Source organism: Hypanus sabinus, chromosome 16 (assembly GCF_030144855.1).
Source record: "Hypanus sabinus isolate sHypSab1 chromosome 16, sHypSab1.hap1, whole genome shotgun sequence".
Lineage (NCBI taxonomy): Eukaryota > Metazoa > Chordata > Chondrichthyes > Myliobatiformes > Dasyatidae > Hypanus > Hypanus sabinus.
Window position 1 is genome coordinate 1,173,768 of NC_082721.1, and position 19,586 is coordinate 1,193,353.

The 19,586-nt window shown below is 43.1% G+C and overlaps 1 protein-coding gene across 1 annotated transcript in view; it reads left to right on the plus strand.

Annotated features, from left to right (window-relative positions):
- The window catches only part of hapln4 (hyaluronan and proteoglycan link protein 4), a 45,549-nt gene that overhangs the window by 16,416 nt on the left and 9,547 nt on the right, over positions 1-19,586 (plus strand). The window contains exons 3-4 of the mRNA XM_059990937.1: positions 10,816-11,178; positions 13,236-13,535. Coding sequence (XP_059846920.1) covers positions 10,816-11,178; positions 13,236-13,535 — 663 coding nt within the window. The remainder of the gene's footprint in view (positions 1-10,815; positions 11,179-13,235; positions 13,536-19,586) is intronic.

Below are 19,586 nucleotides of genomic sequence, written 5' to 3' on the forward strand. Positions count from 1 at the left end.
CTCCTTGTAGTCTGTTTTCAGGACCTCTTCCCTTTTCCTACCTTTGTCATTGGTACCAATATGTACCATGACCTCTGGCTCTTCTCCCTTCCACTGCAGGATATCTTGGACGTGATCTGAGATATCCCGGACACTGGCACCTGGGAGGCAAACTACCATCCGAGTTTCTTTCCTGCGTCCCTAGAATTGCCTGTCTGACCCTCTAACTATAGAGTCCCCTATCACTACTGTCTTTCTCTTCCCTCCCTACAATTCTGAGCCACAGGGCCAGACTTTGTGCCAGAGGCATGGCCACTGTTCCTTCCCCCAGGTATGCTGTCTCTCCCAAAAATACTCAAACAGGAGTACTTATTGTTCAGGAGGACAGCCACAGGGGTACTCTCTAGTACCTGACTCTTGCCCTTCCCTCACCTGACTGTTACCCACTTGTCTGTCTCCCATGGCCGAGGTGTGATCACCTGCCTATAACTCCTCTCTATCACCTCCTCGCTCTCCCTGACCAGACAAAGGTCATCGAGCTCCAACTCCAGTTCCCTGACGCGGTCCCTTAGGAGCTGCATCTTGACACACCGAATGCAAATATGGTCATCTGGGAGGCTGGGAGACTCCAGGACTTCCCACATCTGCCACCGAGCACAGAACACCAGCCTCACATACATACTTCCTTTCCGCAATTAACACAGGTAAACCTACCTCGTCTCATTACCACCAAAGTCTGTTGAGCCAAAGTCCTATCACTCTGCTACCTCTTACTCCACTGCCCACACTAAACGTTGCCCGCTGGATATGGCGGTCTTCTTTTTAAACTTTTCCTGCTCTACTGGCTGATGTCATGGGCCTGCATAGTCTTGCCTCTCTTTATCCCAAGTAGTAAATTGCCTCCTTTCTGAAAATCCTTATCCGTTCCTCTTGCAGCCTTCTTGCTTCGAATCATCCCTTCTGGGAAATACTTTACTCCTGAATATCCCGCCGCATTTATTTGTGACCTGTCTGAATAATGAGGTCATGAAGATGAGAGACCTTATCCATGAGTGTCAGGATGCTCAAGTTTTGACACCCCACCCAGCAGATATACCAATTGTTCAACCTTTATAGCCACCTTACATTCTCTTCAGTTTCCTATCCATAATAGCAACCACCCCATTGGTGCCTACCATATAACAACCATATAACAATCACAGCACGGAAACAGGCCATCTCGGCCCTCCTAGTCCATGCCGAACTCTTAATCTCACCTAGTCCCACCTACCCGCACTCAGCCCAAAACCCTCCACTCCTTTCCTGTCTATATACCTATCCAATTTTACCTTAAATGACACAACTGAACTGGCCTCTACTACTTCTACAGGAAGTTCATTCCACACAGCTATCACTCTCTGAGTAAAGAAATACCCCCTCGTGTTTCCCTTAAACTTCTGCCCCCTAACTCTCAAATCATGTCCTCTCGTTTGAATCTCCCCTACTCTCAATGGAAACAGCCTATTCACGTCAACTCTATCTATCCCTCTCAAAATTTTAAATACCTCGATCAAATCCCCCCTCAACCTTCTACGCTCCAAAGAATAAAGACCTAACTTGTTCAATCTTTCCCTGTAACTTAGGTGCTGAAACCCAGGTAACATTCTAGTAAACCTTTTCTGTACTATCTCTATTTTGTTGACATCTTTCCTATAATTCGGTGGCCAGAACTGTACACAATACTCCAAATTCGGCCTTACCAATGCCTTGTACAATTTTAACATTACATCCCAACTTCTGTACTCAATGCTTTGATTTATAAAGGCCAGCGTTCCAAAAGCCATCTTCACCACCCTATCTACATGAGACTCCACCTTCAGGGAACTATGCACTGTTATTCCTAGATCTCTCTGTTCCTCGGCATTCCTCAATGCCCTACCATTTACCCTGTATGTTCTATTTGGATTATTCCTGCCAAAATGTAGAACCTCACACTTCTCAGCATTAAACTCCATCTGCCAACGTTCAGCCCATTCTTCTAACTGGCATAAATCTCCCTGCAAGCTTTGAAAACCCACCTCATTATCCACAACACCTCCTACCTTAGTATCATCAGCATACTTACTAATCCAATTTACTACCCCATCATCCAGATCATTTATGTATATTACAAACAACATTGGGCCCAAAACAGATCCCTGAGGCACCCCGCTAGTCACCGGCCTCCATCCCAATAAACAATTATCCACCACTACTCAAAATTCAATAAGGTTTGTCAAACATGACCTTCCACGCACAAATCCATGCTGGCTACTCCTAATCAAATCCCGTCTATCCAGATAATTATTAATACTATCTCTAAGAATACTTTCCATTAATTTACCCACCACTGATGTCAAACTGACAGGTCTATAATTGCTAGGCTTACTTCTAGAAACTTTTTTAAACAATGGAACCACATGAACAATACGCCAATCCTCCGGCACAATCCCCGTTTCTAATGACATCTTAAAGATCTCCGTCAGAGCTCCTGCTATTTCTACACAAACTTCCCTCAAGGTCCTGGGGAATATCCTGTCAGGAAGCAGAGATTTATCCACTTTTAAATTTCTTAAAAGCGCCAGTACTTTCACCTCCTTAATTGTCATAGGTTCCATAACTTCCTTACTTGTTTCCCACTACTTACACAATTCAATATCCTTCTCCTTAGTGAATACCGAAGAGAAGAAATCGTTCAAAATCTCTCCCATCTCCCTTGGCTCCACACATAGCTGACCACTCTGATTCTGTAAGGGGCCAATTTTATCCCTCACTATCCTCTTGCTTTTAATATAACTGTAGAAACCTTTCAGATTTACTTTCACCTTATTTGCCAAACCAACCTCGTATCTTCTTTTAGCTTTTCTAATCTCTTTCTTAAGATTCCTTTTACATTCTTTATATTCCTCGAGCAATTCCTTTACTCCATGCTGCCTATATCTATTGTAGACATCCCTCTTTTTCCGAACCAAATTTCTAATATCCCTTGAAAACCATGGTGCTTTCAAACCTTTAACCTTTCCTTTCAACCTAACAGGAACAAAGATTCTGTACCCTCATAATTTCACCCTTAAATGACCTCCATTCCCATAAAACAACTTGACCCAATCCACTCTCTCTAAATCCCTTCGCATCTCCTCAAAGTTAGCCTTTCTCCAATCAAAAATCTCAACTCTAGGTCCAACTCAACTCAACTCAACTCAACTCCTACATCCTGGTCATTTCTGTAAAATGGTAAAAGTGGTGAGGCCTAGCACTAATCCCAGTGGGACATCTCTCTGAATATCTGCCCAATGAGATTAGGCCTTTTCTTTCTTTCTTATGGATAGGATCTCTCATCTCCACGTCCTCATTATTCTGTCCCTCAAGAAGGTCACAAACTATTCAGCAGGATATTCCGGAGTGACATCTTTCCTAGAAGGAAGTTTCCTATCATCCAGTTGATCTTCTGTGCATGTAACCCCAATCACCACAATCTCTCACTTTCCATAATAACCTGTAATGTGGCACCTTATAAAATACCTTCTGGACAATGCACGCACTGTTTCCCATTTATCTACAGCACATGTTAATTCTCCAATGAACTCCCATTCATGAAAGCACTGACTATCTTGAATTTTCCTTAGTACTCTGTAATATCATTGTCAATTACACTTCCTATCATCTCCACTGTGACAGACATCAAGCTACCTGGCAAATTGTTTCCTGCCTTCTGTCTTCCTTCTCTGTAGAGCAAAGGATGCTTTGTTTGTTCTTTGCAAATCTAATTGGATCCTCTTCAAACCTGGGAAGTTTTGGAAAAATTAACAGCAATGCATCAACTATCTTTTCATCTTTTCAGAGCCTGGGATGTCCATCTGGAGCTGGAGGCTTGTCAGCCCACAGTCCCATCCCATTGCACTGGTGACTGTAATGTTCCCAAGTTCCTCTCTCCCTTCCAATCTCTAATGTACAGCTGTTTCTGGAATGGTTGTCTATCCTCTGTAGTGAAAAATTCTGCAAAGTAGCAGTTTAATTCACCTCCTTACTCACCAATATGAGTTCCCTCAACTTCCTTATGCAGTGCCAGAATTCACGTTGGTTTCCTGCAGAGAGTCTGACATTCTGTGTTTATATTTCAGGCCATATTTATAATGTACTGCATTGCACCAATTTCTTTAACACTATCACCTCCATTCCAGTTTATTGTCTCTGAGGATTGCAATATTTCTGCTGCCTATCCTCTGTCACACTGTCAATGATGATGTTGTAAACTTTAATACAGATGGTTTACATAACCATATAACGATAAAACAATTACAGCATGGAAACAGGCCATCTCGGCCCTTCTAGTCCATGCTGAACACTTACTCTCACCTAGTCCCACTGACCCGCACTCAGCCCATAACCCTCCATTCCTTTCCTGTCTAAAAACCTATCCAATTTTGTTTTAAATGACAATACCGAACCTGCCACTACCACTTCTACTGGAAGCTCATTCCACACCGCTACCACTCTCTGAGGAAAGAAATTCCCCCTCATGTTACCCTTAAACTTTTGCCCCCTAAGTTTCAACCCATGTCCTCTTGTTTGAATGTCCCCTACTCTCAATGGAAAAAGCCTATACACGTCAACTCTATCTATCCCCCTCATAATTTTAAGTACCTCTATCAAGTTCCCCCATCAACCTTCTACGCTCCAAAGAATAAAGACCTAAATTGTTCAATCTTTCCCTGTAACTTAGGTGCTGAAACCCAGGTAACATTCTAGTAAACCTTTTCTGTACTATCTCTATTTTGTTGACATCTTTCCTATAACTCGGTGGCCAGAACTGTACACAATACTCCAAATTCGGCCTCACCAATGCCTTGTACAATTTTAACATTACATCCCAACTCCTATACTCAATGCTCTGATTTATAAAGGCCAACATACCAAAAGCTTTCTTCGCCACCCTATCCACATGAGATTCCACCTTCAGGGAACTATGCACCATTATTCCTAGATCACTCTGTTCTACTGCATTCTTCAATGCCCTACCATTTACCATGTATGTCCTATTTGAATTATTCCTACCAAAATGTAGCACCTCACACTTATCAGCATTAAACTCCATCTGCCATCACTCAGTCCACTCTTCTAACTGGCCTAAATCTCTCTGCAAACTCTGAAAACATACTTCATTATCCACAACACCACTTACCTTAGTATCATCTGCATACTTACTAATCCAATTTACCACCCCATCATCCAGATCATTAATGCATATGACAAACAACATTGGACCCAGTACAGTTCCCTGAAGCACATCACTAGTCACCAGCCTCCAATCTGACAAACAGTTATCCACCACTACTCTCTGGCATCTCCCATTGAATCCATTTTACTACTTCAATATTAATACCTAACGATTGAACCTTCCTAACTAACCTTCCATGCGGGACCTTGTCAAAGGCCTTACTGAAGTCCATATAGACAACATCCACTGCTTTACCCTTGTCAACTTTCCTCGTAACCTCTTCACAAAATTCAATAAGATTTGTCAAACATGACCTTCCACGCACAAATCTGACTGCTCCTAAACAGACCCTGTCTATCCAGATAATTATATATACCATCTCTAAGAATGCTTCCCATTAATTTACCCACCAGTGACGTCAAACTGACAGGCCGATAATTGCTAGGTTTACTCTTAGAACCCTTTTTAAACAATGGAACCACATGAGCAATATGCCAATCCTCCGGCACCATCCCCATTTCTAATGACATTTGAAATATTTCTGTCAGAGCCCTGCTATTTCTACACTAACCTCGCTCAAGGTCCTAGGGAATATCCTGTCAGGAGCCGGAGATTTATCCACTTTTATATTCCTTATAAGCGCCAGTACTTCCTCCTCTTTAATCGTCATAGTTTCCATGACTTCCCTACTTGTTTCCCTTACCTTACACAATTCAATATCCTTCTCCTTAGTGAATACCGAAGAAAAGAAATTGTTCAAAATCTCCCCCATCTCTTTCAGCTCCACACATAGCTATCCACTCTGATTCTCTAAGGGACCAATTTTATCCCTCACTATCTTTTTGCTATTAATATAACTGCAGAAACCCTTTGGATTTATTTTCATCTTACTTGCCAAAGCAACCTTTTAGCTTTTCTAATTTATTTCTTAAGATTCTTTTTACATTCTTTATATTCCTCGAGCACCTCATTTACTCCATGCTGCCTATATTTATTATAGATCTCCCTCTTTTTCCAAACCAAGTTTCCAATATCCCTTGAAAACCATGGCTCTCTCAAACTTTTAACCTTTCCTTTCAACCTAACAGGAACATAAAGATTCTGTACCCTCAAAATTTCACCCTTAAATGACCACCATTTCTCTATTACCTCCTTCCCATAAAACAAATTGTCCCAATCCACTCCTTCTAAATCCTTTTGCATCTCCTCAAAGTTTTCAGTTTAACTCTTCAGTGAGCCGTAGCTGGATCATTCTTCCTTTTGGGGATTTTGTGCCTGATAGGGAGGAAGCTTTCATAGGTAGATGGTCCAGCACAGAAATAGGCCATTTGGCCTGTCGAGTAATGCAATTGGTGGAAACATACATAATTCTCTGACACCAACATTCAGTCAGGGTTCACTCTATGAGGCTGGTCTAATATGGTGATTTAATTACACAAAAAGATTTTACCTCGCTTTGTGTTTAGGGTTTGGGGTACAATAAATAGGTTGGCATAGTTTTTCTTAAACATAAAACATCACTGTCATTTTTATTTGTGTATTTGTCTCCCATGGGTCCTGCTGGGACTCAGAACAGCTCCAAAAGAGGACTTGTAGTTGTCCCCAGCTGTTGGTATACAGGGGTCCGATACGAGAGCCAGGTATTTATATTCCTGACTCCATGACCACCTTCTCGGCTTTTTAACATCATTCCATCCTCTTCAGTAAATTAAGTTTCTTTGTATTTATTCCTACTTCCCATCATGGCGTACAGCATTCTTGGGTTCCTGTTGACCTACATTCCACCTTGTTTGTTTTCATCCGCCATGATGTACACCAACATCCCTTTAGGCCCCCTTACTATGGCTCATTCCGCATTTTGTAATGGAGAGAAAAGACTTGTATCATAGATAAGAGGGGTAAAACTGAACGTATTTCGGTAGATCACCTTAGACTGGCCCACCAAGATTTGGAGGATTCCACTACTAGCCCTGCCATCACAACATGAGTATGTCAACACACCTCTGTACGAGTCAGAGACCTCTGCTGTTCCTCTACCCACGGAACACAGGACCTGAGCTGAGTGGCTCGTCCGAGCTCCAGACAGGCTCACAATGCCGTTTTTAGTGAATTCTTGGGGGGGGGGGGTGGTTCTGTGTAGGGTAATGTAATTGGTGGAAATGTACAAAATAATTCACAGCCACCGACTGAGTTGGGATTCACTGTAAGAGGCTGGTCTGACATGATGGCATAATTATGTTCAGAGTTTTTACCGCACTTTGTGTTCAGTGTTTGGAGTACAATAAATGAATTACAGTTTTGCCTCAACATAAACACCTCCATCATTTTTATTTGCAAAAATCTACAGGCCTATTATGACTATATCATTCTGTACCTCGCCTGTCTATCTAAATGCCTCATAAATATAGCGATTTAATCTGATTTTAACACCTCCTTTTGGCTACACATATCAGATATCATATGTATAAAAATGCTTTCCCATCAAATTCCCTTTAAATAGCCTTCCTCTCATAATCCTACATGCTCTTGCTCCTACCTCTCCTATGGGATAATAACTTAAATTTGAATCTCCTTCCTCCCATCCTAAGTCTACACCCTTATGTTCTAATACCTATCTACCTTCTCTCGATCACATATAATACATAGAAAACCTACAGCACAATACAGGCCCTCCTGCCCACAAAGTTGTGCCAAATATGTCCCTACCTCAGAAATTACTAGGCTTACCTATAGCCCTCTACTTTACTAAGCTCCACATACCTATCTAAAAGCCTCTTAAAAGACCCTATCGTATCTGCCTCCACCACCGTTGCTGGCAGCCCATTCCACGCACTCACCACTCTCTGAGTAAAAAACTTACTCCTGACATCTCCTCTGTACCTACTGCCCAGCACCTTAAACCTGAGTCCACTTGTGGCAACCACTTGAGTCCTGGGAAAAAGCCTCTGACTATCCACACGATCAATGCCTCTCATCATCTTGTACACCTCTATCAGATCACCTCTCATCCTCCTTCACTCCAAGGAGAAAATGCCGAGTTCACTCAACCTATTCTTATAAGGCATGCTCCCCAATCCAGGCAACATCCTTGTAAATCTCCTCTGCACCCTTTCTATGAGCAAAGTACTCCAAGTGGGGTCTGACCAGGGTTCTATATAGCTGCAACATTACCTCTCGGCTCCTAAATTCAATTCCATGATTGATGAAGGCCAATACAACATATGCCTTCTTAACCACAGAGTCAACCTGTACAGCTGCTTTGAGCGTCTTATGGATTTGGATCCCAAGATCCCTCTGATCCTCAACACTGCCAAGAGTCTTACCATTAATATTATATTAATATATACTATAATCTATATATCTATATAATCTATAGTACTATACTAATACTATAATCTTCTAAACTTATGTCAAGTCACCCCTCAGGAAAATTATAGAACAGTACAGCAGAGGAACAGACTTTTTGGCCCACAACATTGTGCCAAACTAACTAAATTACTAATCAAATGGCCAAGCTAAACTAATTCCTACTCAATGGTCATATAATATTATTTCCTGGATATTCATGTTTTTGTCCATGAGCCCCTTGAATCCTCTATAGTATTTACTCTACCACCACCCGGCAGAGCATTCCAGGTACCCACCACTCTGGATCAAAAAGCACACATTCTCCTATACATCTGCTTTGAACTTGTTCCTCTCACCTTCATGCATGCCCCTGATGTTGGACATCTCAACCCTTGAAAAAGATATTAACTGTCTTCTCTATCCATGCCTCTCATTATCATGGAAGCCTCTATCAGATCTCCCATCAGCCTCTACTGCTGCAGAGAAAACCACACAAGTTTGTCCAACCTGTTTTACAGCACATAGCCTCTAATCCAGGCAGCATCCTGGTGAATGTTTTCTGTACCATCTCCAAATTGTCCATATCCTTCCTATAGTGACGTGATCAAAGCTGAAAACAATAATCCAAATGCAGCCTAACCAGAGCTGCAACATAAACAGATTGTTTAAATGATGACCACTGTTAGTTTACATTGTACCTTTTAATTTAGCTTCCCACCCTACCACAACCAATTCATACCTTGTGTCGTTTGCTTTATTTCGATCCTGGTTTCAAACTGAATGAAACCCCTTTCAGTTTTTATATTCAAATGTTCTCTCACACACCCCATGAATTAATTTTTATAACCTTGCTGTACTCCATCTACATGTATATTAAAGTTCCCCTGTCGCCATGCCATAGTCAAATATTGGGAAGACCATAAGATATATGAACAGAATTAAGCCATTTCATCATGGCTGATCCACTTTTTTTCTCAACTCCAGTCTCTTGTCTTCTCCCCATATCCCTTCATGCCCTGACTAATCATGAATCTTTACAGCATGATTTGCTCTGGGTGCTCTCATACCTACACATCTCCTCACCTGTGTGGAACAGCTCCCAGGTGTGATCTGTCCAGTAATAGCAGAAGCCCAGTCCAGAGGCCAGAGTGTCAACATGTCCTATTAGTGGCTGGGTCCAGACTGAGTGTCTCCATCTGGATTGACCACAACAGCCTGGCCATAGAGCATAGACTGAACTGGCTGTCTGAGGCCAAGAACATCTGTGTATTTTGAGTCACTTGATCTCACTTGAAGAATCTAGCCATGGCTATAAGCAGCTTGATCTTACTGTTCCCAATTTATGATAACCTCTTAACCCCGTGATAAGAGTACTGGCTTGTAATCACTCTCAGGAAAGCATTTTTCCCAGTTTAGACCACAAACCACGTAAAACTGGTAATGTGTTGTTGAGTAGCAGTCAGATCTATTCATTACATTTGGTGTACTGCCAAAGTGGGGAAAATTTCTCAGATACATGACAATGGGAGAGGTGTGAATGACCTATACCCCACAGTGTACAGTGGAGCATTTTCACTAAAATAAAAAGAACATAAAAATAAAAAGAATATATAGAAAACTGTTCAGGTGCCCAGGATATCCCAAAACACCCTACAGATAGTACATAGTTGTGCAGTGCAGCACTGCAAGCTCTAACACACTGCAACATAACATCAACTAGATCATAAGTTGAGGGTCACAAACAAAATGCTGGAGGAACTCAACAGGGCAGGCAGTATCTAAGAAAAGAGAACAGTCAACGTTTCAGGCCAAAACCTTTCACACAAAATATTGACTGGACTCTTTTCCTAGATGCTGCCTGGCCTGCTGAGTTCCTTCAGCATTTTGTGTGTGTTGCTCAGATTTCCAGCATCTGCAGATTTTCTCTTGTTTGGTATAAGTTGAGGGTGATGTTGTTCAGTGGTTAGATACTGACCAGAGAATCAGCAGAAAGCACTTCCTTTTCAAAATCGGGGTGACCTTGCCCATCCCTTTCACAAGAGCTCAACCAGCCACACAAGTCCATGTTACCTCAATGTGTCATATTTTATTCCATCATCCCCGTGCACTGGGGGGCATGTGGGACATCCATTCTATAACCTGTTCTGGCCCTTGGCTGCTTAGATAGTGCAGTACTCTCTTGTACAATGTCAGCACAGGTTAAGTGTGCTCTCTGGCATCTGATCATCTTCTTTTGTCTGGCATCTGTGCAGGTGATGAGAATGGAGCCATAGTGGTCCAGACTGCACCAGGAAAGGTCCTTACTCACCGAGGTGCTTCCATCACCCTCCCCTGCCGATATCACAGCGAGGCCAAGAGTTGGGGCCACCAGAAGCCCCGTATCAAGTGGACTAAGGAGTCCATCTCCCTGCAGAGCACCGATGTGTTTGTGGCGTTGGGCAACGTGCAGAAGGCATTTGGGGTGTACAAGGACCGAGTGTGGCTGCAGGAGGATGGAGACGGAGATGCCTCACTGGTCATGCAGGATGTCACACTTCAGGATTATGGCAGGTACCAGTGTGAAGTCATCGACAAGCTCTATGATGACAAAGGACTTGTCAAACTCAATTTGGAAGGTACAGGGTTTGATTTTGTGTCTTATCAGCTGATATCTTCTCTTTCAGAGCAGACCAGAGGTGCTGAGTAACCACCCCTAGCCCTGTGTTTCCAGATTCTTCCCCTGTATCTTGGGACCACTTCAGTTGCTTCTTCCCCAACACCCTTCCCATGCTGGGTAGGGTCTAGCTGTAGTGACACCACGGTCTTGGTGACTCAAGCCGGCATACTTACTATCTGTACTACCAGCCCAGCACCCTGATTCCTGCTGTGTCACTGACTCCTCTCACACCACTGTGGCAAGGGATCTTGGTGTTCAGGTTAGTCAGTGAGGTGATGGTGAGCAATGAACTACAATGCCTGCCTGTGAGGACAATTGCTGGGGTGACCAGATGGAGGGCAGTAAACTGAAAAGAGGACCTTGTGACCTTCCATCACAAGCCCAACCTGAACTAACATACAACACTACAGAACCACAACTGAGTCCCAGCCTAACCCTAACCCAATGCTACCAAATACCAACCCAACACTCCCCAAGCCAAACCTAACCCAATGCTACCCAACCCAACCCTAACCCAATGCTACCAAACACCAACCCAACACTCCCAAGCCAAGCCTAACCCAATGCTGCCCAAAGTCAGCCTAACCCTAACCCAATGCTACCAAACACCAACACAACATTCCCCAAGCCAAACCTAACCCAATGCTGCCCAAAGTCAACCTAACCAAATGCTACCTAACCCAACCCTAACACAATGCTACCAAACACCAACCCAACCCTAACACAATGCTACCAAATACCAACCCAACACTCCCCAAGCCAAACCTAACCCAATGCTACCCAACCCAACCCTAACCCAATGCTACCAAACACCAACCCAACACTCCCAAGCCAAGCCTAACCCAATGCTGCCCAAAGTCAGCCTAACCCTAACCCAATGCTACCAAACACCAACACAACACTCCCCAAGCCAAACCTAACCCAATGCTACCAAACACCAACACAACACTCCCCAAGCCAAACCTAACCCAATGCTGCCCAAAGTCAACCTAACCAAATGCTACCTAACCCAACCCTAACACAATGTTACCAAACACCAACCCAACCCTAACACAATGCTACCCATAAGACCATAAGACATAGGAGCAGATTTAGGCCATTCAACCCATTGAGTCTGTTCAACTATTCTATCATGGCAGATTCTGGATCTGTCCTCTCACCATATCCTTTGATGCCCCGACTGATCAGGAAACTATTGACTTCTGCCTTAAATATACTCAAGGACTTGGCCTCCACCAAAGTCTGTAGCAGAGCATTCCACAAATTTACTACCTTCTGGCTAAAGAACTCCTCCTTACCTCTGTTCTAAAGGGTCACCCCTGAATTTTGAGGCTGTGCCCCCTAGTTCTGGACACCCCCACCAGAGGAAACATCCTCTCCACATCCACCCTATCCAGTCCTCTCAACATGCAATAGGGTTCAATGAGATTCCTCCACATTCTTCTAAATTCCAGTGAGTAGAGGCACAAGGCTGCATTCTCGAAATCATTCTCGTGAACCTCCTGTGGACTCTCTCCAATGAAAACACGTCCTTTCCGAGATATGGGGCCCAAAACTGTTGACAATACTTTTAAGGCAGCTGGCACCAACTCGACATTCCCCAAGCAAAACCTAGCGCAGTGCTACCCAAATTAACCCTAACCCAATGCTACCCCAACCCCAAACCAGCCCTAACTCAATGCTACCCACACTACCCCAACACACTGACTTGATCTATTCTCAGGACGTGGGCAGTGCTAGAAAAGCCACCACTTACTACTCATCCCCGATTTACCTTAGAGATGAGGGGTGAGACACCTTCTCAGTCAACTTGTCTTTTTTCTGGGACAAGTATTGTTGGGCAGGATGTTCTGGGACAGATAGAGCAACAGTGAAGAAGAGGTAAAGGATGGTGTGAGATGTGCAGAAGAACAATATGTATGTCCACCCTCATCCACCTCATACTAGTACTCATGTTCTTGAGAGGGGCTGTGGAGGTAAGCTCCCGAGTTAAAAGTGCCTCTGCTTCAATTAAAGGTGTGGTCTTCCTCTACCATCCATGGTTGGGACAACAGATGTTAAACTTTAATGATGCCAAGGCTGCCTGTGCTGGGCAGGATGCCATCCTGGCTTCCTACGAGCAGTTACACAGGGCATGGGAGCAAGGCTTGGAGTGGTGTGAAGCAGGCTGGCTGGCTGATGGATCCGTCCAGTATCCCATCTACAGTCCTCAACACAAGTGTGGCAGATCTAATCACTCCGGTATCAGAAACTACAGCTACCAACACAAGGAGGACCAAAGATATGATGCCTTCTGCTTTACCTCAGACCTGAAAGGTAAGGGCCCAGTTAATCTGTGAGGAAACACAAGGGAAAGACATGGGGTCAGTTGAAGAGGAGGATAAAAGTTCTAACGGGAAAGTTGTATTATGAGATTAGTCAAAGGTAGTTGGTATAAGGGGTTGATAGAAAGTAAAGTGAGGGATCAGTTAGAGATGCTTGCTTGCTTTTACCCTATCTATATCCCTAATAATTTTGTATACCTCTTTCAAATATCCCCTCAATTTTCTGTGTTCCAGGGAATAAAGTCCTAACCTATTCATTGTTTCCCTAAAACTTAAACTCTCAAGTCCCAGCAACATCCTTGTAAATTTTCTCTGCACATTTTTAAGTCATATTGACATCTTTCCTGCAGGTAGGTGACCAAAACTGCACATAGTACTCCAAATTAGTCTCAGCAGTGTCTTATAAAGTTTCAATTAAACATCACAACCCCTGTATTCAGTACATTGATTATTGAAGGCCACTGTTCCAAACAGCTTTCTTTATGACCCTATCTAGCTGTGATCCACTTCCAAGAAATTTTGAATATGTATTTCCAGATCCCCCTGTTTGATCACACTCATCAGTGCCCTACCACACATCATGTAAGACCTACCCTGGTTGTCTTCCCACAATGCAAAACCTTACACTTGCCTGCATTAAATTACATCTACCATTTTTCAGCCCATTTTTCCAGCTGTCCATGCTATCTACTGCACCCCAGTCTTGGTGTCCTATGCAAATTTGCTGATATAGTTGACCTCTTTATCATCCAGATCCTTGATATAAATGACAAACAATAGTGGACCCACCACTGATACTTACAGCATACCACTCGTCACAGGCCTCCAGACAGGCAACCATCTACTACCACTCTCTGATTCTCCCATGAAGCCGATGTATAATCCAATTTACCACCTTATCTTGAATGCCAAACGAATGAATGTTTTTGACCAACCTCCTATGTGGGACCCTGTCAAAGGCCTTTCTAAAGTCCATATAGAAAATATCCACTGCCTTGCCTTCATCAAATTCCATGATAACTTCCTTTATAAGATAGACATAACCTACTGTGCACAAAGCCATGCTGACAAATCCTAATCAATCCCAGTCTATCCAGATACTCATACCTGGTCTCTTAGAATACCTTCCAATAACTTTCCTACTATTGATGTCAAGCTCACTGGCCTATTAGTTCCTGGCTTAGTTTTAGAGCCTTTCTTAAACAACAGAACAGCATTAGCTGTCCTCCAATCCTCCAGGGCCTCATCTGATTAAGTATCTCTGCTAGGCAACCTGCAATTTCTGCACTTGCCTCCCATTGAGTCCAAGGAAACACCTCATCAGGCCCTGAGGACTTATCGACCGCAACTTGCCTTAAGACAGCAAACACCTCCTCCTCTGTAATCTGTATAGAGTCCATAAAGCTGACGCTGCTTTACCTCATATCTATAGACTCTATGTCCATCTTCTGAGTAAAAGATCCATTTAAGATCTCCCCCATATCTTTTTGCTGTTCACATGGATTTGAGAGCCAATTATGTCTCTTGTAATCCTTTTGATCTTAACATATCTGTAGAATCCCTTAGGATTCTCCTTCGCCTTGTCTGCTAGGGCAACCTCATGCCTTCTTTTAGTCATCATGATTTATTTCTTAAATGTTATCTTGCATTTCTTATTTATTTGTTTGTGTGTTTATATATTTTGAGATGGAGCGTAGAATAGGGCCTTATGGCCCTTTGAGCCATGCCACCCAGCAACCTCCAATTTAACCCTAGCTTAATCCTGGAACAGTATACAATGACCAATTAACTTACCAACTGGTATGTCTTCGGACAATGGGAGGAAACCGAAGCACCTGGAGGAAACCCATGTGGCCATGGGAAGGAATGTACAAACTCCTTACAGGCAGCATCGGGATTTGAACTCAGATTGCTGGTACAGCTAAGCGTTGTGCTAACCACTGTGCTATGTGTCGCTCCAATGTACTCCTCAAGAACCTCATCCGTTCCTACCTGCCTATACTTGCTATGCACCAGCTTCTTTCCCTTAACCAGAGCCTCAATATCTCTCGAAAACTGAGGTTCCCTAAACCTATTATCCTTGCTCTTTATTCTGACAGGAACATACAAACTCCATTCTCTCAAAATTTCACATTTAAAGGCCTCCCACTTACCAAGTATAGTTTTGCCAAAAAAAAATCAACCTGCCTCAATCCACACTTGATTCCTATTGGCCTTTCTCCAATTTAGAATCTCACCCCAAGGACCAGACCTATCCTTTACCTTGAAACTAATGGCATTGTGATCACTAGTTGAAAAGTGTTCTCCTACACAAACTTTAGTCACTTGCCCTGTCTCATAGCAGATCCAGTATTGCCCAATCACTTGTTGGGACTTCTGAGTACTGATTAAGAAAACTTTCGCAAACACATTTGACAAACTCTATCCCATCTAGTCTTTTTATGGTATAGGAATCCCAGTCAATATGTGGAAAGTTAAAATCGCCCATCACAACTTTATGTTTCTTATAACAGTCTGCAGTCTACAAGTTTGCTCCTTTAAATCCAGGGTGATCTATAACATAAATCCATTCACTTGGTCATTCTTTTCTTATTCCTCAATTCTATCCATAAAGCCTCATTGGACAAGCTCACAGGTCTATCCTGTCTGAGCTCTGCCATGATATGTTCCTAAGTGGTAAAGGTCAATCCTTTAATCCGTCCCACTCTATCAGATCAAAAGCAACGGAATCCCAGAACACTGAGTTGCCAGTCCTGCCTCACCTGCAACCAGGTTCCTGAAGTCAAGTCAAGTCAGGTTTATTGGCATTTAATTATATACATGTATATAGAGTATATAGAAACGAGACGATGTTTCTCCAAACCAGAGTGTCAAGCACATAACACTCATAACACACGATAACTTATGAAGGTAGGGATAAAATCTACAGATGAATCACACATAAATAACAAAACTAAAGTGCACGAATATTAAATCGTAAGATACGAAACAGATTAACCAGTGACACTTCGAATATGATGCTACCAAGAGTTCAGAAGCCTAATGGCCTGGGAGAATAACCTGTTTCCACCATGACCACTCTTGTCTTTCTGCATCAGAGTCTCCTGCCTGATGGCAGAAAGTCAAAGAGGATGCTGGATGGATGGGTGGGGTCCTTAATAATACTAAGGGCCCTTCACACACAGCATTCCTGATAAATGTCCCTGATGGATAGTAGGGAGGCTCCAATTCAGATCGACGGGTTTACTATACACCATCAGGATAGATCTATAGAGTCTCCCAAAGGAGGAGTATGCCTCATGATCAATTCTTCTTGGTGCACAAACATATCAGTGCTGTCCCAGTTCTGCTCAACAGACCTGGAATATCTAGCAGTAAAGTGCCATCCTTTAAACTTACCATGGGAGTTCTCTGAGGTCATTTTGGTAGCAGTTTACATTCCACCTCAGGCCAATGTCAAGCAGGCTTTAGATAATCTGAGCAATGGGATCAACATGCACAAAACAGCGCATCCTAACATCTTCACCATCATTCTGAGAGATTTCAACCAGCCAGTCAGAAAAAAAATCACTAAGCAACTACCATCAACAGATCACTTGCAATACCAGAGGAAAGAAGAGTGCCTACCGTACTATTCCATGCCCTCACTTAGGGAAGTCTGATCACCTGGCAGTAATTCTACTCCCTGAGTATAGGTAAAGACTGAAGACTGCAGCACCAGTAGTGAGGACCAAGAAGGTATGGACAAGGGAAGCACAGAAACGCCTATAGGACTGCTTTGAATCGGTGGACTGGACTGTATTCAGGGATTCATCTTTGAACCTGGATATGTTGCAGTTACTGACTTCTTTAAAACCTGTGTGGATGAGTGTGTGCCTGCAAAGACTTGCTGTACATTCCCAAACCAAAAGCCATGGATGAACCAGGAGGTATATTGTCTGCTGAAGGCTAGATCTGTGGTATTCAAGTCTGACAACCCAGGCCTGTACCAGAAAACCAGATATGATTTGCGGAGGGCTATTTCAAGGGTGAAGAGACTATTTTGAATGAGGTTGGAGGTGGGATCGGATGCACGGCAACTCTGGCAGGGTCTGCAAGACATTACTTCCTACAAAGTGAAACCCAATACATGAATGGCAGTGATGTTTCAGTATCAGATGAACTCAACGCCTCTATGCGCGCTTTGAAAGGGAGAACACAACTACAGCTGTGAAGATTCCTGCTGCAGCTGATGACCCTGTGATCTCTGTCTCAGAGGCCGATGTTAGGCTGTCTTTAAAGAGAGTGAACCCTTGCAAGTCAGTAGGTCCCAATGGAGTACCTGGTAAGGCTCTCAAAACCTGTGCCAACCAACTAGCGAGAGTATTCAAGGACATTTTCAACCTCTCACTACAACGGATGGAAGTTCCCACTTGTTTCAAAAAGGCAACAATTATACCAGTGCCTAAGAAGAATAATGTGGTCTGCCCTAATGACTATCGCTCTGTAGCACTCACATCAACAGTGATGAAATGTTTTGAGAAGTTGTTCATGACTAGACTGAACTCCCGCCTCAGCAAAGACCTGGACCCATTGCAATTTGCCTATTGCCACAATAGATCAACAGCAGATGCAATCTCAAAGGCTCTCCACATAGTTTTAGACCATCTGGACAACACACCTATGTCAGGATGCTGTTCATTAACTATAGCTCAGCATTTAATACCATAATACCCACAATCCTGATTGAGAAGTTGCAGAACCTGGACCTCTGTACTTCCCTCTGCAATTGGATCGTTGATTTCCTAACCGGAAGACCACTATCTGTGTGGATTGGTGATGACATATCTTCCTCGCTGACGATCAATGCTGGTGCACCTCAGGGGTGTGTGCTTAGCCCACTGCTCTACTCTCTATATACACATGACTGTGTGGGTAGGCATAGCTCAAATACCATCTGTAAATTTGCTGATGATACAACCATTGTTGGTAGAAGCTCAGGTGGTGACAAGAGGCTGTACAGGAGTGAGATATGCCAACTAGTGGAGTGGTTCCGCAGCAACAACCTGGCACTCAACGTCAGTAAGGCAAAAAAGCTGATTGGGGAGTTCAGGAAGGGTAAGACGAAGGAATACATAGCAGCCTTCATAGACAGATCTGAAGTGGAGAGAGTGAGCAGTTTCAAGTTCCTGGGTATCAAGATCGCTGAGGACCTAACCTGGTCCTAACATATCGATGTAGTTATAAAGAAGGCAAGACAGCAGCTATACTTCAATAGGAGTCTGAAGAGATTTGGCATGTCAACAAATACACTCGAAAAGTTCTATAGATGTACCGTGAAGAGCATTCTGACAGGCTGCATCACTGTCTGGTATTGTAGGTGTAGTGTTCTCGCTCCGGTGTAACAGAACGCCGAGTTAAACACCGAGTTAAACCTTTGTCAATAACAACAGGATCGCAGTAAGATTAACCATTTACTGTTCACTCTTCCACATTGACGTATGGTGAAAACTGTTGGTAAAACAATACAAGATTTGTACAGCGTTTGTTTCCTTCTTGATATTACAATTACATTGTAAATACTTGCAAAAGTAAAACTACAACAACTACATTACATTAAAATGCAGCATACAGTCAGAATCTACCTACGCCATTGACTACTTTAAATACACTTCAACGCAAACTATTCGCAACTCTTTAACTAACGAAAACATAAACATTATCGGCCGTCGTTACTTTTAACGGGATCGGCGTTGACATTTTAATTCAACATATCGATTATCTCATAACTCACAGCGTTGCTTTCACAATGTTCCTGGTGCGTAGAGAGAAAACTTCGCTGCTGCTGCTTGCTCGCACATGTCGGCCCCCACCTTTCCGTTCTTCCAAACCGGTATTTTCCCACAGGACGCGGCGAAACCAGATGTGACGTCATCGCATGCCACGATCTCTCACAGACAACTTAAACAATCCTAACTTTAACTAGAATGCTAACAAATGAATTACTAAGCGAAAATATTATAAACTAAATAACTGCCATAAAGGCAGCGCAGTGGGGCTACAG